Source organism: Megascapheus bottae, chromosome 22 (genome assembly GCF_031878675.1).
Source record: "Megascapheus bottae isolate mThoBot1 chromosome 22, mThoBot2.hap1, whole genome shotgun sequence".
Lineage (NCBI taxonomy): Eukaryota > Metazoa > Chordata > Mammalia > Rodentia > Geomyidae > Megascapheus > Megascapheus bottae.
In genome coordinates, this window is record NC_143530.1 from 15,136,780 (window position 1) to 15,156,421 (window position 19,642).

Below are 19,642 nucleotides of genomic sequence, written 5' to 3' on the forward strand. Positions count from 1 at the left end.
CCGCAAAGTAAGTTTTATAACAACATATTTCAAAATACTGAATTTTGTAAGTCACATGGAATATCACTGACAAAGGGTATTAATAATGTTTTCTTTTCTTTTTTTTTTTTTTTTTTTTGATGGGTCATGGGGTTTGAACTCAGCCTGGGCACTGTCCCTGAGCTCTTCAGCTCAAGGCTACCGCCCTTCCTTGAGTTAAGCCCCACTTCTCATTTTCTAGAGGCTAATTGGAGATAAGAGCCTCAAATTCTTTTGTGCCTCGGCTAGCTTTCACCTTGATCCTAGATCTCAGCCTCCTGAGTAGCTAGGATTACAGGCGAGAGCCGCCGTGCTCATCATAATAACACTGTTTTAAGGAATCAAAGTATTTGGCCAGGTAATGGTGGCTCATATGTGTAATGCTACTTACTCAGGAGGCTGAGATCTAAGGATTGTGATTTAAAGTCAGCCCTGGCAGGAAAGTCTGTGGGAGTCTTTTCTCTAATTAACCACCAAAAGGCTGAAAGTAGAACTGTGGTTCAAGTGTTAGAGTACTAGCCTTGAGCAACCACTAGGCCTTGAGCTCGAGCCTCAGGACCAACCTCCCCTCCCCCCCCAAAAAAACCCAAAGGAGCACAAGGACCCCAGGCACCTAATTTGGGGGTGTGTCTTTTTGGGGGGGAAACTTGTGGGTGAAACTTAATGTGGATCTGCCTAAGGGTGAGGCAGGATAAACATGGACAGAGTGATTTTTTGTTGTTGTTGTTTATTGTGGTTATCCTTCTGGATTGACCTTGAGACACACAGACATTTCAAGTAGCCCTCTAGAACTTTCTGCCTAAATGGGGCAATGCAGGACTGTATTTAAGCCATGGCCAAGAAACTGCCTGAGGCTTGCCAGAAACAGAGGATTTACTTTTTATTTCCTTCACTGATATATTTTCACACTGAGCATATGGGTTTTATACTGATTTTTTTTTAAGTTACAAAACAAACAAACCTGAGAAATCATTTGCTCCTTAGAAATGCTCAATTTCTGATGAGATCTAAGCTAGCTTTGTAACTAGTGACATCTAATGGTCAAACTAAGCTCTTGCTTTAAGCTGGTCATGATAATTGTGCAGTTTCTACTTCCTGGAAGAGTCACCCACCAATTAACTCATAGCTTAGGACTTGAGGGTCTAGTATTCTAACATTTGAATGCCAGCCCCTGGAGGATACAGTAATTACTCATTTATGCTCATATGGAATTTTAACTTCCTTAAGGCATTTTTTCAATTTTCTATTGGTTTTTCAAATGAAGAAATAGAGGTCATAGGGGTTTTCCCAGGCCCATGTCCAGCCTGGTGACTATTGTCTTGGCACAGTCTAGGGTCCTAGTACTCTGTAACAGTCCGTTAAGAGACTGGCATTCTTTTCAAAATATTTTGCTGTAGTGGGACACTCCTCCTATATCCAGCATGTGTTATCTGGACTATGGATTAGCCAAAGGAACTTAAACTCTACTACATAATGTACATATTTTTCCAAAAATCACTTTTTCTAATATATATATATATATATGTATATTCTAATATATACATTTCTGCTGGGTGCTGGTGGCGCAAGCCTATAATCGTAACTACTCTGGAGGCTGGATCATGGTTTGAAGCCAGAGCAGGCAGTCAAGTCCATGAGACTCTTATCCACCAAAAAGCTAGAAGTGGAGCTAGACTGCTAGCCTTGAGAAGCTCAGGGACAGCACCTGAGCTGTTAGCTCTAAGTCCCTAGGCCTGTCACAAAAATGTTCTTACATATTATGCTTTTCTAAATGGAATAATCTTTACCTCATTTGATAACCCTGAGGTATAAATCAATTATACTATTAACCCTTTTGAAACAGAGTAATTGATTTCTAATTCATGTATTTATTCAGCTCATTCAAAGAATGAGCTCATTCCTATCACATACTAAAAAGCAAACTAACCTATATGGGGGAAAAGTGTCCTTATCTGTTTCTATTTATTTATTTTTTTTGCCAGTACTGGGCTTGAGCTTAGGGCCTGAGCACTGTCCTTGGACTCTCTCAAGGCTAGAGCTCTACCACTGGAGCCTCAGCACCACTTTCGGCTTTTTCTATATATGTGGTACCAAGGAATCAAACCCTGGTCTTCATGCATGCTAGGCAAGCACTTTAACCACTAGGCCAAACTCCCAGCCCCTCTATTTATTTTTGTGTACTTGTGTGCTGGTCATGAGGCTTGAACTCAGGGCATGGGCACTGTCTCTGAGCTCTTTTGTTCAAGGCTCTACCACTTGAACTGTAGCTCCATTTCCAGTTTTGAGTTGTTAGATGGAAATAAGAATCTCTGGCTTTCTGGACGGGCGGGTGGTGGCTCACATCTGTAATTCTAGGTACTCAGGAGGCTGAGATCTGAGGATCAAGGTTCAAAGCCATTCCAGGCGCTAAAGTCTATGAGACTTATCTCCAGTTAATCACCAGAAAACTGGACATGGCGCTGTGGCTCAAGGGGTAGAGTGGTAGCCTTGAGCTGAAGAGCTCAGGGATAGCTCCCAGGCCCAAGTTCAAGCCCTGTGACAGACCAAAAGAAAAAAAAGTCTCTGCCTGGGCTGGCTTTAAACTGAGATCCTCAAATCTCAGCCTCCTGAGTAGCTAGGATTATAGGCATGAGCATGGCGGCTTCCTCTTCCTCCTCCTCCTCCTCCTTCTTCTTTATTGGAGATAAGAGTTTCACAGACTTTCATGCCTTGGATGGCTTCAAACTGCATTCCCCAGATCTCAAGTCTTCTGAGTACCTAGGATGAAGAGTGTGAGCTACTAGTGTCCAGATAAGCCTTTTCTTTTCTTCCTTTCTTCAGGGAGACTCAATCACATAACATTTATTGATACTCTTCATAGATACAAACTTGATCCAATAGATCCTGACCTTTCTGCTGGTCATCTATGCCACCAAGAGGAAAGACATTGGGCACAAAGGCAACAAGAGGGAAATGAGGGCTGAGAAATGGGGCATCCAGTTCCTGAAGACACCCTGAGGTAGCTTGCAGGAGACATGGCCCTCAAATATTTTTATTCTAGTCAAATAGGTACTTTTATTCCTGTTATAGCAATGGGAAGTATCCTAATTAAAACCAAACAAAGAAACAATTGCTACCTTAATTGCATCATTTTAATTAAAAAAGGGGTGGAGATTGGGATGATGTTTTATATTTCAAGATATAATGGCAGATATAAAGAAGATTGTAGTTTGAAGCCAACCTGGGAAAAAAATTAAGGAGACCTCCATCAGAGCTTTCTATTTTCTAAGGCTGGTAGAACATCAAGTTACAATATGGAGATAATATTGTGATATGTTGGTGCCTGGAGGAGAAATTGCTTAGAAGTTAAAAGCAAAAGGAATGACTCCACATCCCCTGCTTGAAACTTGTGTGTGTGGGATGCAGGGGGTCATTGGGCTTGACTCTGCTTGGGCGTTGTTTCTGAGCATTTCAGCTCAAGGATACCCCCATAACCCTTATGTGCCCAGGTTGGCTTTGAATCTTGATCTTCAGATCTCAGCTTCCTGAGTAGCTAGGGTTACAGGCAAGAGCCACCATGCCTGGCTCTACTGGAAACTTTTTAATCCTTTTCCCTTGACTGGCTCATCCATTCTCCCTACTAGCACTAACCAACAGCTGACTTTGTGCTTATGGGTCATAGACTGCTAAAATTAGGAGCAAGACCATCTCCAGGCCTGGGAGTGAGGCCTAGTGGTAGAGTGCTTGCCTACCATACATGAAGCCCTGGGTTCAATTCCTCAGTACCACACACACACACACACACACACACACACACACACACACACACACACACAACAAAAAACAGAAGTGGTGGTGATATGACTCAAGTGGTAGAGTGCTAGCTTTGAGAAAGCTCAAGAACATTGCCCAGACCCTGAGTTACAGCCCCAGGACTGGAAAAACAAACAAGCAAACAAACAAATACCATCCTCAGTCTTCTCAGGACAGAGTCAAAAGGAAACCAATAGATTCAAGAACACTTGTGCTTCCTTCTGATATGTTATGCTTTCCTCTGGTGGTATCAATTGGGTTGGGAAGAAGGAGAGAGGCTTAATATTTGTGAGGAAACTTTTTGGTCTGCTAATAATGAAAGCTACTCGGCAAGAAGCTACAGCTATAGGGTATGCCAGTGCCACGAACAGTAAAGTGACACTAAAAACAGAATGTTGTTCCTGTTTTTCTCCTCTATGCTGCTAAAGGGGAACATGCAGAGAAACACTGGAGAAGTCTTTCTGGAGAGGGACTCACAGACTTTCCTGCCCAGACTGGCTTTATAACTAGTGTTACAGGAATAATTGTTGCACACTTCTTTTTCTTTCTTTCTTTCTTTTTTTTCTGGTCCTGGGCCTTGAACTCAGGGAGTGGATACTGATTCTTAAGATTTTTGTGCACAAAGCTAGTACTGTAACACTTGTGCTTCACTTCCAGCTTTTTGGCGGTTAATTGGAGATAAATTGTATGGATTTTTTTCTGCCTGGGGCTGGCTTTGAACATGGTCCTTAGTTCTCAGCCTCCTAAGTAGGTAGGATTACAGGCATGAATCACTGGTGCCTGGCACTGCTTTTTTTTTTTTTCCAGTCTTGGGTATTGAACTCGGGTCCTGAGCACTGTCCTTGGGCTCTCTCAAGGCTAGTGCTCTACCATTTGAGCCACAACCCCACTTCTGGCTTTTTCTATGTATGTGGTATGGAGGAATTTAACCCAGGTCTTCGTGTATGCTAGGCAAGCACTCTTACCTCTAGGCCAAACTCCTGCCTGCCCTTTTGAAATTAACAACAAAATTAATTACTTTTATTTACAAGAAACAGCACAGATAGTTGTGCAAAATAATTTTCATGATTGATATACATGAAGCTTATATTCACATTTGATGTCAAATCCACACATAAAGTTAGCTGATTGCACAATAATAAAAGGATTGGCAGAACTGAGAACTCACTGAAGTGTAGAATTTAGTGTTCGCAACCTGAAACCAAAACTGTGAAACTGAGCTTCTTGGAAAAGATTTAAGGAAACTAAACATAAACTTTAAATGGAACCAACACACAGAGCCTGTAGCTTGCAATTGTAACAAGTACATCTGAGTACATTTTAAGTTATTGCTGTTGCTGAGATTTGAGTTCAGGCCTTGTTATTACTCTGCTTGCTTGATAAACACCCTATCTTTTCTTTCTTTCTTTCTTTCTTTCTTTCTTTCTTTCTTTCTTTCTTTCTTTCTTTCTTTCTTTTGCTAATTGTGGAGTTTGAACTCAAGGCTGGGGCACTGTCCCTGAGCTTTCTCAAGTCTAGAGCTCTACCACTTGAGCCACAGCACCACTTCTGGCTTTTTCTGTGTATGTGTTACCAAGGAATCGAACCCAGGGCTTCGTGCATGCTAGGCAAGCACTCTACCACTAGGCCAAACTCCTGGCCCCCTACTTATGTGGGTTTTTTTTGTTGTCGTTGTTGTTGGTTAACTGGAGATAAGAGTCTCGTAGACTCCTGTCCAGGCTGGCTCCAAACCATGATACTTCTATCTCAGACTCCTGAATAGCTAGGATAAAAGGCATGAGTCCCTGGCACCGAGCCCTGAGCTACGTCGTTTGAATGATCAATATAATGTGCTATGAAAATGGGGGTGGAGGGGGTTTAATTTCTTGGAGAATTCAGAGGGGTAACATTTAAGCTGTTACTGATGTGATGATGGTGTTGGATGGGGACATCAGGACAGAGGGAGTGAGTGTGTTTCCAGATTTGAAAGTGTTTAAGCAAGTTTCAAGGACTATAGTCAGGAGAGCAAGGCTGGACACAGTGGGAATGAGGGAGAACCTGCCTTTGAAACCTTCCCAGCTCTGCCATTTATTCGCTATATGATCTGAGTCTCATCATTAAAACTTTCTGGGTCTTCTTATCTGACAAGTGGAGCTATTACTAAACACATAATTTAAAAAAAAATTAGGAGAGAGCCTCTGAGAGTTCTTTTTGTAAATGATGCACCATGAAGGTATTCTGTTTCCACACAGATCTAAGTGTAACAAATACTGAAAGCATCTGAAGGTGTGCATGAATCATGCAGATGCTTTAGATTTTCAGAGTGAAGGCCTGTAGAAGATAAGGAGAGGAGAGGAAACCCAGAAGGTGTTTGTTTACTCTCAATTGCTAAAGCAGAACTTGTTGTTGTTGTTTTTTCCTTCCTGTCTTTCTCCTCTGCTAGGATCTAGATCATTGAGGTGGTTTTCTGGGACCAGGCACAATCCATTTCCCTCTGTAAAAGGTTCATAGGTTTGGAGCTAGTGAGTGAAGTTTGCATACAGGGCCTGTATGGGATCCTTGCTGGTTGTTTCACAGAGTTTCCATGAATACATTTTTTTTTTTCTTTCTTTTGGTACTGGGGCTTGAACTGGGGCCCTACCTCAGGCTCTCATTTGGCTTTTTCCCTTCGAGGCTCTACCACTTGAGCTACAGCTTCACTTCTGGCTTTTTGATGGTTAGTTGGAGATAAGAGTCTTATGGGCTTTTGTGCCCCACTGTTTTTGAACTGTGATCCTCAGATCTCAGCTTCTCGAGTAGCTAGCATTACAGGCATGTGTGACCAGTGCTGGACAAATTGAACCTTTTCCAAGTCACTTAGCGTGACCACATATACACTGCAGAGAAAGAGATAAACAAGATTACTATTTTCCTTTTTATTGTTTAAATTACTCTTAGCACTAAAGTACTTGTGCTTATCTACTTATTATATAAGGCTTACTTGTGGGAAAATTATGTATAGAGGTAATTTACACTGCTATGAGCACTCAGAGACAGTGGTAGATTCCCTCTAACCTCCGGGCATCTTGTGGGTGAGGGAGGTCAGCCTTAGAGCAGTTTTTTCCTATGAGGTGTTCTTTCATGGAGGTTTTGCGTGTTCCAGAATAAGCTCAGCTGTATATGGCTATAAAGGCACAATAGAAATAAATAGGTAATTATCCTCTTCTCTCTATGTTTTCATAACTACTAATTTGAATGGATGAATTCTAATTTATAGCCAACACTTTGTGATTTGGGACTTTAAGATTAATTCCTAATTCAACACTAGTAGTATTGTAATAAATATCACCGAGCCCAAACTCTCCATTCCATTGACTCCTCCCGTTTTCTTTTCAGGACATTTCTTTTCTTGCCTCTAATTCCGGGCAGGACTTCAGGAAAGCTAGAAACAAGTTACCAGAATATGACAATTAGATGAAGATTTTTTTAATGTGTGTGATAGAGGTGCCGGGAATCGCTTTCAGGGCCTCATTCATGCTATGCAAATACTCTATATTGGACCCCACCCCACCCCAACTCTTAGATAAGGATATTGAGAGTTGGCTTGACTGCTGAGAGTGTACAGCCTCACCTGGAAGGGGGTGTCTGAGCACAATCTTGGTAGGGCCATGCTGGGGACCAAGAGAAGGGTGTTCAGTCTTTGGTGCCCATAACTCTATTATTGGTGACAGCCATGTTTCTTTGGTTCTGTCTTGTGGAGGGAACAGACCCCTAAGAGGAGGGAGACTACTGTTTCCAGTGGTTACAGTTCCTTCCCACTCCTGTTCATTTTCTAGCTCAGTGGTTCTTAACCTCTCTCTAGGGAACACTGGGGAACTTGATGGGTTTTTCTCTTTGTAATTCCAGTGCTGGGGAGGGGGTACCATTGGCATGTATGGGCATAAGCTGTTCTTCAATGTCTCACTCCCATGATGAAGACTTGCCTCTCATTTAGATTCTTAAAAGTCCCCTAGGACATAAATATAGGTGAATACTTACATTTAATTAGCTGAGCTCAGAACTTAATAGTTTTTTTTTTAAATAAATTGGTCTAAATATACAATGAACTTTCCAGGAATGCAATTATCATTCCGTGTTAAGTTTCGAGAAGATTGACTTTGCTACCAAGAATGGTTCAGCATTTCATTAAGTTACGTCACTGGTGGCCACACACTGGAGGTAGTTGAGTCACTGGCTCCTGCACCTGTATCAGCTTCTGCGGGAAGCATTTCCGTGTCTGTGATACTATGGATAGGTGTAAGCATCTGCTTGCTTCCAGGGAAGCTGAGCCCTGGCACTCACACATTTACATAGTGTTTATGTTATTTTATTACAAGTTATGGTTCTTGCATTTTCCCTGAGTACTACAGATGGGTATGCTTTTGGATTTTTTTTTAAAGTTAGGTGTGTAGGGAGGTGATATTATCTATGAATTTTAATTCAGGAAAGTCAGTAAAGGGGTTGTTTACAAAACATCCACAAGGGTTGAAGGTGGATTACCTCAGTGGGCTTTTTCTTACCTTTTTGAGGGGGAGGGGCATCCAGCAAGGAGATTTCCTCCTACCTGCCCCCATCCTCTTCCTCTCCCTCCTCCTCCTCTCTCCACTCAAACTCAGGCCTAATATGAACCACAAAAACAACTACAACCCAGGCGCCTCTGCTGTCAGAAAATAGCCAGGAGTTGCTGGCGCTGTCCAAAGGCCTGCCCTTCCCACCCGCAGGTCTTTAGTGAACTATGGCTAGGCTCCACCGGAACAGAGAAGACGATACTCGCTGGCTCCAGCACTCCAGGCACCTCTTTTTCTCCAGTCCTCACTTTATTCACCCCCATGGACCCCACTTTCTCCTTTGATGTCCCTCCCCTCCACCACACTCGCGTTCTTCTGCTTCCCTTTACCAAGTAGGCAAACAGCCAAGCTGCTGGACCAAGAAGCAGCTCTGGTCTCCCAGGACTGCCAGGTCCGGTGCTTTGTGACTCAGGGTGACCCCTCCACGCACAGTAAACCCCCCCCCCCCATTCTGATCCTGGCTTCTCCATTCTCTCCCGCGGTCGCCTAGCCCTGGGCCTCGGCTTTTTCCCTTCCCTGTGGGCTCCAGGCTGCGTTCTCGGTGCCCAGGTCCTTCTCCATCTTCATCCCCAGGCTCCCCCGCCTCGGCTCAGGTCTCCTCGCCCCACCCTCCCGTGTGCGCGTGCGGTGGTCTCTCCCGCAGGTCCCTCCCGGATGCTCGGTCCCCACGCGCGCCTCGGCCACCTCGCAGCCCCGCCGCCCCCACCCCACACCCCGGCGCGGTGGGCGGTCCAGGGCGGGGCCGGGATCCGGGGCGGCTCCCGGGGCTCGGGTTGTGGGAGGCGCCCTCTCCCCGGTCTCCCCCTCCCGCTCCCCCGCCCTGTCTTCCCCTGCATCCTCCTTCCCTCCGCCCGCCCGTGAGCTTTCCCCGGTCCCCGGCGCCGCCTCCTTCCCTCCCGGCTCCGCGCTCCCGCGGCCGCCGCCGCCCCGGGGAAGGAGAGACGGGGGTGGGGTTTGGGGTTTGGGGAAAGAGAGAGGAGGGGAGAGACCCGGGCCGGGCTGGAGCTTGGGCTCGAGGGGAGGAGGGCCGGGTGGAGGGGGAAGGTGGCGGAGAAAGGCGGGGGGAGCGGGGAGGAGCGGCCGGGCCTGGGGCCTTGAGGCCCGGGGAGAGCCGGGGAGCCGGGCCGGCGCGCCGAGGTAAGAGCCAGGGCCCCGGGGGGAGCCGGGCGCGGAGAGGGGCGCGCGGGGTTACGGGAGGGTGGGGGCTGCAGGCACCGGGCCGGGCCCGGGGTCGGGGTCGGGATCGGGATCCGGGGGAATGGGGGACCGGAGAGACCGCGGGGATGGAAGCGGGGAGCGCTGAGGCGGCCGAATCCCGGGGCGTGGGTAAGCCGGGCTCCCGCGATCCGCGGGGGCCGGGGGAGAGGAGGCGGTGAGAGGTGGAGTCCCGGGAGGGTGGGGGGGCCGAGGGAGGCAGGAGGAGGGTGGGGACCGGCGTTCTCTCCTCCTCTCCCCCCCACCCCGCGCCGGGCTCCGCCCCCGCCTCCTCCGCGGGGCGCCGCTCTCCGGCACCCCGAGCCCGGCGGGGTGGGAGCCGGCCAGGCCGGCCGAGGGGGGTCGGGTCGGGCGGGGCCGGCCAGGGCCGGCGCTCATAGCCATCTCTGTCTCGCTCAGATGCTGCTTCTGCTGCTGCTGGCGCCTCTCTTCCTCCGCCCCCCGGGCGCCGGCGGGGCGCAGACCCCCAACGCCACCTCCGAAGGTGCCCCCTTCTCCGGCGACTCGGGCTCTCTCTCCCCCCACTCGCCCTTACCCTGCACCTCCTCCTTTCCGGGCCGCAGCGCTGTCGGGCCAGCCCCACACTGCATCCATGCCACTTTACTACTCCCGACCTCCTTCCCGTCACCCTACCTTACTATCCGGCACCCCCTTTTCTCCGCCCCCCATTACTACACCACACCGCCTCTCGGTGACCCCGAATTCTCCCGTCAGCCTCACCTCACCGCAGTTCTTTCCTTTCCTCATTCCACTTGGTTGCTCAGGTGGTCTGGTAAGGGCCCCTCGGCCCCCCACTTCTCCTAATTCACCTTAAACACCCTGGCTGAACCCTTCCCCTTTCGATCCAGACTGCATCCACACATGACAGCAATTACTTTTCTCCATTACCTCAATAGCTCCCTTCCCTCCCTGCTAGGGGACCCTGGAATCAAGCGTATTACTCTCAGTCCTTTGGCCCAGGGTTCAAGGACTCGCATCCTTTAAATCCTCCCCCATTCCCGCCCCGTCCCACCTCACCCCCCCCCCTAGCCTGACCGCTGACCACGCCCTGCTCCCCCCGATCCCCTCCTCCTGCCTTTTCCTGTTTCCCACCATTCCTCTGTGTGCCTCCCCCACTCACCCTTCAGGTTGCCAGATCATACACCCGCCCTGGGAAGGGGGCATCAGGTACCGGGGCCTGACTCGGGACCAGGTGAAGTCTATCAACTTCCTGCCGGTGGACTATGAGATTGAGTATGTGTGCCGGGGGGAGCGCGAGGTGGTGGGGCCCAAGGTACGCAAGTGCCTGGCCAACGGCTCCTGGACAGACATGGACACCCCCAGCCGCTGTGGTGAGTAGCTTCGGCAGCCGCGCCCCGCTCCAGGACCCTCCCTCTCTCCAGCCTCCCCCAGCCAGGGTCACTGCGTTCACAAACACAGCTCCTGGGTAGTGAGACAGACGTCGCAGCAGCAGCAGCAGCAGCGCGCGGTTGGAGGCAGCAAAGCTAGCGGTCTGCACATTTCACTTCATCGCCCCCTCCCCCCCACCCCCTCTCCGCCCCAACCCCATCATTAGGACGCTCATCATCCCACGAAGTAACTTGGGATGGTTCATCTTAGGAAGTCTTCTCTTTGAGGATCCGTAGTGGCAGATGATATAGCAAACTATTCGTTCAGCACTTCTGTCTCCAGCTCAATCACCCTATGTACCCAAGGCAACAACAAAAAGCCAGTTTACTGTTAATATAAGGCAGCAATAATAGGAGAAGGAAATTTGATTGTGCATCCAAAGTTCTATACATTTACACATTTCAAAGGCGGAGGACCGCCCACTGTAGTGGCCTGGGAAGAGATCCCATTTTGTGTGCTTATAGCTCCATCTTGGGTTCCTACAATGGAAGTGCTGCCTTTTTCCCCCCACCTCTTCTTCCCATTTGGGAATGTGTGGATGCGGTTACTGGAGGAGTGGAAGGTAGAGGGGCACGTCTTTTTTTCAATAGGGTAGGATCCTTGCTGACAGACTCCAGCCCAAACCCGACCCCTCCCCCTTGTTCTCCAAGGGGCAGGAGCCTTCTCCAACTCGCCTCTCTTCTTATTTTCCTGTTTCCACAGTCCGAATCTGCTCCAAGTCTTATTTGACCCTGGAAAATGGGAAAGTTTTCCTGACGGGTGGGGACCTCCCAGCTCTGGACGGAGCCCGGGTGGATTTCCGGTGTGACCCCGACTTCCATCTGGTGGGCAGCTCCCGGAGCATCTGTAGTCAGGGCCAGTGGAGCACCCCCAAGCCCCACTGCCAGGGTGAGGGGAATAGTTGCCTGCATGCAGCTGATGAGGACGCTTGAATGAGGACGGGACTGAGGGGGCTGGGAAGCGGGAAAGGATGTGTGCTCTGAAGAATGTGGGGGAGGGCCTAGGAAAGGCAGAGGTGCAACCAAGCCCAGCTCTTTCCACCTCTTTCCTTTACCTGCCTCAGGCTTCCTCCCCAAATCCCTTAGCCACATTACCTCTCCCCTCCCACCATCTCTTTTTTTTTTTTTTTTCCTCTCTCCCAGTGCTGGGGATTTAACTCAGGGCCTGGGCATGGTCCCTTAGATTTTTCACTAAGTGGCTCTACCACTTGAGCCACAACTCCACTACTGCTGTTTTGGTGCTTAACTAGAGATATGAGTTTCACAGACTTTCCTGCCCAGGCAGGCTTTGAACAGCAGTTCTCAATTCTCAGACTTCTAAGTAGCAAGGATGAAAGGTTTGAGTCCCCAGCCACCCTCCCTTTCTCTCTTTTTCTGCTTTCTCCCTAGCTCCCAATTCTTGGACCTTTTATATTTTCCTTTATGAATCTTACCTTCTCTCTCCTTCCTAAAGTTTAAATATTCCATTTTTCTAGAATTATCCTTGTTCTCTAAACTTAGGGTTTTTCTCATTTCAAGAACTGATATCATTCATTCCATAATATAACTATTGTAAATATTTATTGTTTAACTAATCACTGCACTTGGAAAATTGATAAGAGGAGATCTGGGAGTAGATCAGGGCAAAAAGACAAACATTTTGGGACAGAATGAGCAGGACATTTAGGGGAACTCAGAAGACTATGTTTCTTTTCTATACCTTCTAGACCACCTACCTCTGTCATTCTCTGAGGAATAATCAGTTTGTGTTTACCACTTTTATTGCCATTTAGTCCCCCAAACTTTTTCCCTTTTCTAGATATCCAAATTTTCCCTCTCTGGTCTTCTCTTCTGGGTTGCAGGCATCCCTTGAGGCCTCATGCTTGCTTCCTCTGTCCTTGTAGTCCCTTCAAGATTCTTGGTCCTGGCACTGCCCAGTGAATGTCAATTATTCAGCTAGGAATTCACCACTCCAATCTGGGTGTATTTACTGAGAGGCGATGTCAAATTTAAGCTTCCGTGTTTCTCAGCTAAGAGTCCTCTCTCCCTGTGCTTCAGTAGGCAGAGAGCTCTAAGAGGTGTTCGCGTGGGAATCGACCTTTGTAAAAATTGCAAACATAACTGCAATTACTCGAAACTCAGTTGTACTTTAATTTTTCTTAAACAGACCCCTGTCATGGAAAAAAAAACACAAACAAACAAACCCCACAATAATATTCAGGCTTTACACAATCCAGGGTCTGCCTTTGCCTCAGCTGCTGGAACTCCTGGCTATGAAAACCAGCGAAAGACAAATCCTGACCCCCAGCCCCACCTTGCTCTTATCCCCAGGCTCCCTCCCCTCAGAAACGCAGGCTTCTGCTCTACCCGGCATGGACAGGTGTGTGGGAGGGGGCTGGGGATCAGGCCTGGGAAGCTGGGCTCCAGTGGTAATTCTTCTCTGATCCCCCGTCTTTCCTGCTGCCAGTGAATCGAACGCCGCACTCAGGTGAGATCAGAAACCCCATGGCGCCAGCACTTGCAACCCCCTTCCCTGTCACTCTTCACCCGCAGGAATCCTAGCCCTAGGCGATGGGTAGGGGGCCTCACCGACCTCCCCCCCACCACCCCAGTGTGCTAGGGTCCCCTTGTCACCCAGCCTCTATCCTCCTGCACGCCCCTTCCCCCCCCCCCCCCGCGGTCCCTCCCCGCCCCGCCTCCTCCCAGGCTCAGCTCGGCTGCACAACAGCAAAGCCCCAGCAGGGGGCGGCTGCGTGCTGGAGGGGTGCGGAGTGGGGGGGGACCCCTAGCTTCCACCTAGCCCACCCCAGTGGGACTCCTTCCCATCCTCCCCGGGGCCTCTTCCTGCCGACCCCCCTTTTAGAGCTCACCTGCGGGGCTCCGGCAGCCCGCCCCACCCCTCCCACCCCGGCCTCCCCGCTCACCCTGGGCTGGGCTCCCGATTTTGCCTCCTCGACACCCCTTCTTTCCTCGGGAGTCCCTTCTCCCATCACCCCTTCTGCCTGCCCAGCCTCACGCTCCCTCTTCCCGCCGTCCCCGCCGTCCCTGCCTTCCCTCCTCCTCCCCGTCCCCGTCCTCACCCTCCGCGTCGCCCCGTCTCGTCACGCCCTCCTTTCAGCCCGGTCCCCGCGCGCGTCCCGCGCTCCGCCCGTCCCCCGCTCGCTCCTCCGCGCGCGCTCTCCGCTCTCCGGCACGCCCCGTCCGTCCCCTCTTCCCTCCTCCCTCCCGTGTCGGTCGCCTTCGGTGCGGGTCCCTCCGGTCCGCGCCCGTCCCTTCGCCCCTCGCCCCGCCGGGCTGCGCCCCCCTCTCCCGTTCCCACCCTCCGCTCCCGAGGCTCCGGCTCGCGGCGCGCTCCCCTCCCCGCCCCCTCCTCCCTCCCCTCCCCGCCCCCCTGCCGCGCCGCCCGTGACGTCAGAGCCCCCTCCCAGCCCCACAGCTCCCGCTCTCCCTCCTCCTCCTCCTCCTCCTCCTCCCCCTCCTCCTCCCCTCCGTCGGTCAGTCAGTCCGCGAGGAGAGTCCGCGGTGGAGGTGGCGCTGGCTGGCGGGAGCCCGAGCCTCCCGGGCCCGAAGGCAGCCAACCTTCCCCGCTTCCCCGGGGCCCCAGCCCCGTCCTCCCCACAAAAGCGGGGATGGAGGCGCCTCCCCGACCTCCCCTCCGCAGCCCTCCCCGGGAAAAGTGTCCCCCCTGAGCTCCTCCCCCTCCCCAAGTAGCTGCCCTCGCCCCCTCCCCGCCATGGGTCCCGGGGCGGCCCCCTCTCCCCCGGTGGGGTGGCCACTGCCGCTCCTGGTGGTGATGGCGGCTGGGGTGGCTCCGGTGTGGGCCTCCCACTCGCCCCATCTCCCGCGGCCTCACCCGAGGGTCCCCCCGCACCCCTCCTCAGAACGGCGCGCGGTGTACATCGGGGCGCTGTTCCCCATGAGCGGGGGCTGGCCGGGGGGCCAGGCCTGCCAGCCCGCGGTGGAGATGGCGCTGGAGGACGTGAACAGCCGCAGGGACATCCTGCCGGACTACGAGCTCAAGCTCATCCACCACGACAGCAAGGTAGCCCCGGACGTGGGAGTGGGAGGGCGGGGTGGGGGGCGCGTGGAGGGTCGGGGCGCCGGGCGGGCGCGCGAGCCTCGCGCCCGGTGCCTCCGTTCCACTGCGTGGCTCGCGGGAGACGGGATGGGGGTGCGGGAGTTTGGGGGAGAAGCGCAGGGGCTGAGCGTCTTAGGGGTAGGAGAGGGTTAGTCACGCTGCCAGGAGGACCCTTCCGCTCAGCAGCCGGAGGAGAGTCGTGCGAGTGGCCCGGGCTGGAGGAGACGGGGTGCTGGGTGGAGGGTCCTAGCCGATTCTCCAGGCCAGGGAGGAGAGCAAACTCACCCTGGACTGGATTGGGGGCTGGGGAGAATGTCAGAGGTGGGGGGGAGCTGGAGCAGGGGTTTACATTTACCATGGCAACAAGGTAAATCTGGGCGTAGGTTGGGGCTGGAAGGAATAGGAGAGGATGAGGGGAATTTAGGGAGACTTGAAGAGATCTCGTTTATTTATCCAAACAAACAGCATGTCAGCTGTGTGCCCTACCTGACTCCTCATCCCTCAACCCTGGGGAGGGTTCCTGGGCTGTGAGAGCGGCTGGCATTAAAAAAAAAAAGACTAATGACAGTCAAGGGGTGGGCTAATGAATTAAATTAGGGTTCTACCCAGGAGCCCCACAATAGGTTGGGGGTGGAGAGGAGTCAGGATGCAGGGAGAAGAAAGAGAATAAATAATAACGGAGAGGGGGAGGATGCAGGGAAGAGAGACAGGAATAGGGAGGCTGGAGGGGACATCTTTTGGGACTTAGAGTCCTGGTTTTATCCTTTAGCGTGGTGGCCTCTAGGAAGAGGAAGGAAATGTGTAGGGATAGAGAGGGAAAAGGGAATGAGAGGGAGATGGTAAGAAAAAAATTGGTCTCAGCACATTAGGGGGTGGTCTATAATGAGGTTTTTTTCCTCCACCCCTCTTCCTGGAGAAAGAGAATAATTAAGAGAGCAGAAAGGATTTTTCACAGGGAAGAAAGGAAGTTTTGGACCTCCTTGATTTTATCTTTTCAGCTTTGTAGCCCTAGAGATGTAAGGGTTTGGGTGGCCGAGTATACGTGTGTGCTAAAGAGGAATAGTGAGGTTACAGGTAGGGTGCCTGGGAGAGGAGAACAGGAGGACTGCTAGGAGCTTAGAGACAGAACTTCAAATCTTCTTGCATGATTACTTTCTCTGTGGTTCTCAAATGTCAGTGTACATAAGAATCACCAGAGGAGTTGGTTAAAGATACAGATTCAAACGCAGTCAGGAAGGAATTTCAAGTAGTATCTGCATTTTTACCAACAGAAATCCTGCCAGGTAGATACCTGAGCTATAGCTAAACCTAGGAAGAAATCAGGGTACAGGGGAAAAATATTAGGCAGGAAGGGAAATAGAGGGTCATTTAGATCTGTTGGAGGAGCGAAGCTTGGGAGAGCAAGAGAGATAGTTGGTATGGGGTAGTGGGGAAAGAGAGCTGAGTGCAGGCTTTCTAATGGGACATCATAGGAAAATAATGGAAACATAGCTGTGAGCTCCAGCTCATCTGCTGTGACAGACAATTCCCGAGAGGTTTTGGGGAGCAGATAGAGGACCTAGGAGAAGGTCAGAGGGATTGAAAAGGGGGAGGGGGAAAGGTAGAGGACTGGACTGTACCCCTTTCCTGCCTGAAAACCTGCAAAGAAGAGGAGAAGAGGAAGCCTATTGAGGAGGGGTTGAACTCTGGAAGAGAGGATCTATAGTGATGAACAGAGTGTGGGAAGAATGTTAAAGTTGGAGAACAAATGAGGAAATAACTGACCTTAGGCCCAGTACTTGTCTGTTTTTATATAACTCTAGATTCTCACATCTCAGCCTTTTGAGTGGCTAGAACAATTGTGAGCCACTAGTGTCCAGGCAACTATTGATGCTTGTACATCCTCTTTGTATCTGCTCACCATTTTCCCTCCCAAACAATAAGTGTGTGGGGAAGATATTAAGGGGCTTTGGGAGAAACTGGGGGTAGAATCTGGAGTACTAAATCCTGGGAAAGTGTAAGAAGGTGAGGCCATAAAATGATAAAGAGGTATAAAGATGCCCAAATGGGAGGCAGGAGAAGAAAGTTCAGAATGTCTTTGGGCACTGTCCTTGGCCAGGGGTGAGGGTGGGGTATGTGACCGAGTTCAGGGAGAGTGTTGGTTCTTTAGATTCACCAGCTTCCCCTGTCCTGACTTCCCACAGCGTCACAAATGTCAGGGGCTCAGCAGGGAATGAGTAGGCTCTAGGGGGCCTTCTTTATTTCCTTTCTATTTCTCCCTTCCCTTAATGCACCCTCCCCAGTTCCCTATGCCTCTTGTCTGGGCCCTCTTTCCCCTGACTCCCCACTGGTTGCCATTTCTTTTCCACTTCCTTTGGGGGCTCCAGCAGCTTCTGAAATGTCATATTTCAGCAGGAGGGGAACAGGCCGTTGAAGACCCGTTGCTGGCTCTTCCTCCTCCTACTTCCTTTCCTCTCCCCTCCTTTTTTTTTTTTTCCTTTAGCTTTCAGTTTTCCTAGCTCTGTGCTTCTCTTTCAAGCAACCCTAAAATCATTTCGTTTCTGGAGAGTTCCAGTCTCCCATTCTTTCCATGTATTAGATTCTTCTATCCTTGAGTCTTTTTTTTTTTTTTTTTAAATAATGGACTTGACAAACCCCAGGACCCAGCAGGAGGGAATGGGGTACGGAGTAGACCTCCTACTGGTCTTGTTCCTTTACTGTCTTGTTTACTTATCACTAGCACTGAGGGAAGAAAGTGGGGAGTGGGAGTGTGCCAAGGTGAAGGGCCAACTTTCATCAGTAGGCTTTGAGAAAGCTTCTGGTATGGGGGAGGTTATTAATGTTCTCACAGATTGTCTTCCAAGGGGTGGTTAGAGCATAAAAATATGGGGTGAGGAGCAAGAATGACCAAGAGGAATGGACTTGGAAATGTCTGAGGGCAAGTTGAAAGGAGAGAAGGAAATCTGTGTATGAATACCAAAGGATGAATTGGCAGCAGCTCATAGAGATGGAAGACGGAAGAGGGAGTTAATGAAAGAAGAAATTGAACAGGAAGGGATGTTAGGAAGGAGAAAAACAAACACGGTAGTCATGATGAAGGGAATAAAGGGGGGAAGAAACCGAACTGTCTAAGAAAGATGAGACAGGAGGATTTGTGTGGGGGTCACCAGGAGAGTCTACCCTTATCCCCTCTCTCTTCACTCAGTGTGACCCAGGCCAGGCCACCAAGTACTTGTATGAACTTCTCTACAATGACCCCATCAAGATCATCCTCATGCCAGGCTGCAGCTCTGTCTCCACCCTTGTGGCTGAGGCTGCCAGGATGTGGAATCTCATCGTGGTAAGCAGGGCTAGGGGTGGGGGTGTGTGTCAGAAGGTGGAGTCATTCCCTTCTGGGCTGAACTGGAGGGATTTGCTGCTTTGTATTTAAGAGGACTAGTTGGGGGTGGCAGGGGTGGGGTAGAGGGAGAGAGATCCACTTCCAGGATTCAGAGCCCTCTGCAAACCTGAGCTGGTTGGCCTCCTAGCAACAGTGGCCTGACTACTGCCATTGACCTGGTTCTTCCTCGGAAGGAACTGGAGGCAGATCAGTCAGCGAGTGTCCCGATTGTGAGGGCCTCTGGGAGTCCCTTTTCCTCAGAGGCAAGGAAGGGGTCACAGGTGCCCTTATCCACCTTTAGTGGATTCCCATGTGGACCCACCTTGTTGACCTCTCCTTGCCCCTCAGCTTTCCTATGGCTCCAGTTCACCAGCCCTGTCAAACCGGCAGCGCTTTCCCACGTTCTTCCGAACGCATCCATCTGCCACACTCCACAACCCTACCCGAGTGAAACTCTTTGAAAAGTATGGCTGGAAGAAGATCGCCACCATCCAGCAGACCACAGAGGTCTTCACTTCGGTGAGGAGGGAGGGGAGAGAAAGGGGACAAGGAGCAGCCACTCAAGAGTCCTGGTCTGTGGACAGTGATGTACATGTACTCAGAATTCATCTGGGGGGAAAGATCTTAATTCTTTATCCAAAGAGAGCACATGGCAAGTGGGTTTAAGTGCATGATCTTTCTGTAGCCAGGGGAATGGGTGCATTGAAGCTTTGGGATCCTCCCTTACCTTTTTAAGAAATTTTTATTTATGATCTCTCTCTCTCTCTCTCTCTCTCTCTCTCTCTCTCTCTCTCTTTTTTTAATTCCTTTTGATGTGCGTTGTTCCCCAGACAGACCCAAAATGACTCAGGTCTATTAAAGTAGTTCAATTGGAAGTTGAGTCAAGAGGAGAAAGGGAATGCAAAATAGGAACTGAGGAAAGAAGTGGAGGCTTCCACAGACATTTAAGGAGGCTAGAGAGTGGGTGTGCAAGGTGGGGGGTGGAGAGATACCAGTGGAAAAAAGAGTATGAAGAGTGACAGCAAGATTTGTGGAGGTAAAGGGGAAATTTATGGCGTACCTCTGAAGAAAACAGCCTGTTCCTCCCTTTTATTCTATTCTTTGGGTCGTCCACCCACTCCTATGTTCAGTGGCCCTTTAATTCTCCCTCCCTACTTTTTTCAGTGACTCAGTCTGCTCTAATCATTTTGTTGTCTGCCCACTTGTCTCTTCAGGTTGCCATTATCCTGTCTATGCCAGCCCCTGCCCT

General features: G+C 50.5%; 1 protein-coding gene across 2 annotated transcripts in view; it reads left to right on the forward strand.

Moving 5' to 3' along the window:
• Nucleotides 1-9,420: 9,420 nt before the first annotated feature.
• Nucleotides 9,421-19,642, forward strand: part of Gabbr1 (gamma-aminobutyric acid type B receptor subunit 1) — a 32,503-nt gene continuing 22,281 nt past the window's right edge. The window contains exons 1-8 of one of the 2 annotated variants that reach the window (XM_090356169.1): nucleotides 9,421-9,512; nucleotides 9,990-10,074; nucleotides 10,718-10,921; nucleotides 11,682-11,867; nucleotides 13,425-13,445; nucleotides 14,839-14,999; nucleotides 18,220-18,354; nucleotides 18,742-18,912. In XM_090356169.1, coding sequence (XP_090212295.1) covers nucleotides 9,990-10,074; nucleotides 10,718-10,921; nucleotides 11,682-11,867; nucleotides 13,425-13,445; nucleotides 14,839-14,999; nucleotides 18,220-18,354; nucleotides 18,742-18,912 — 963 coding nt within the window. In that variant the 5' untranslated portion in view covers nucleotides 9,421-9,512. The remainder of the gene's footprint in view (nucleotides 9,513-9,989; nucleotides 10,075-10,717; nucleotides 10,922-11,681; nucleotides 11,868-13,424; nucleotides 13,446-14,838; nucleotides 15,000-18,219; nucleotides 18,355-18,741; nucleotides 18,913-19,642) is intronic. The other variant, XM_090356170.1, reaches the window with a different exon arrangement.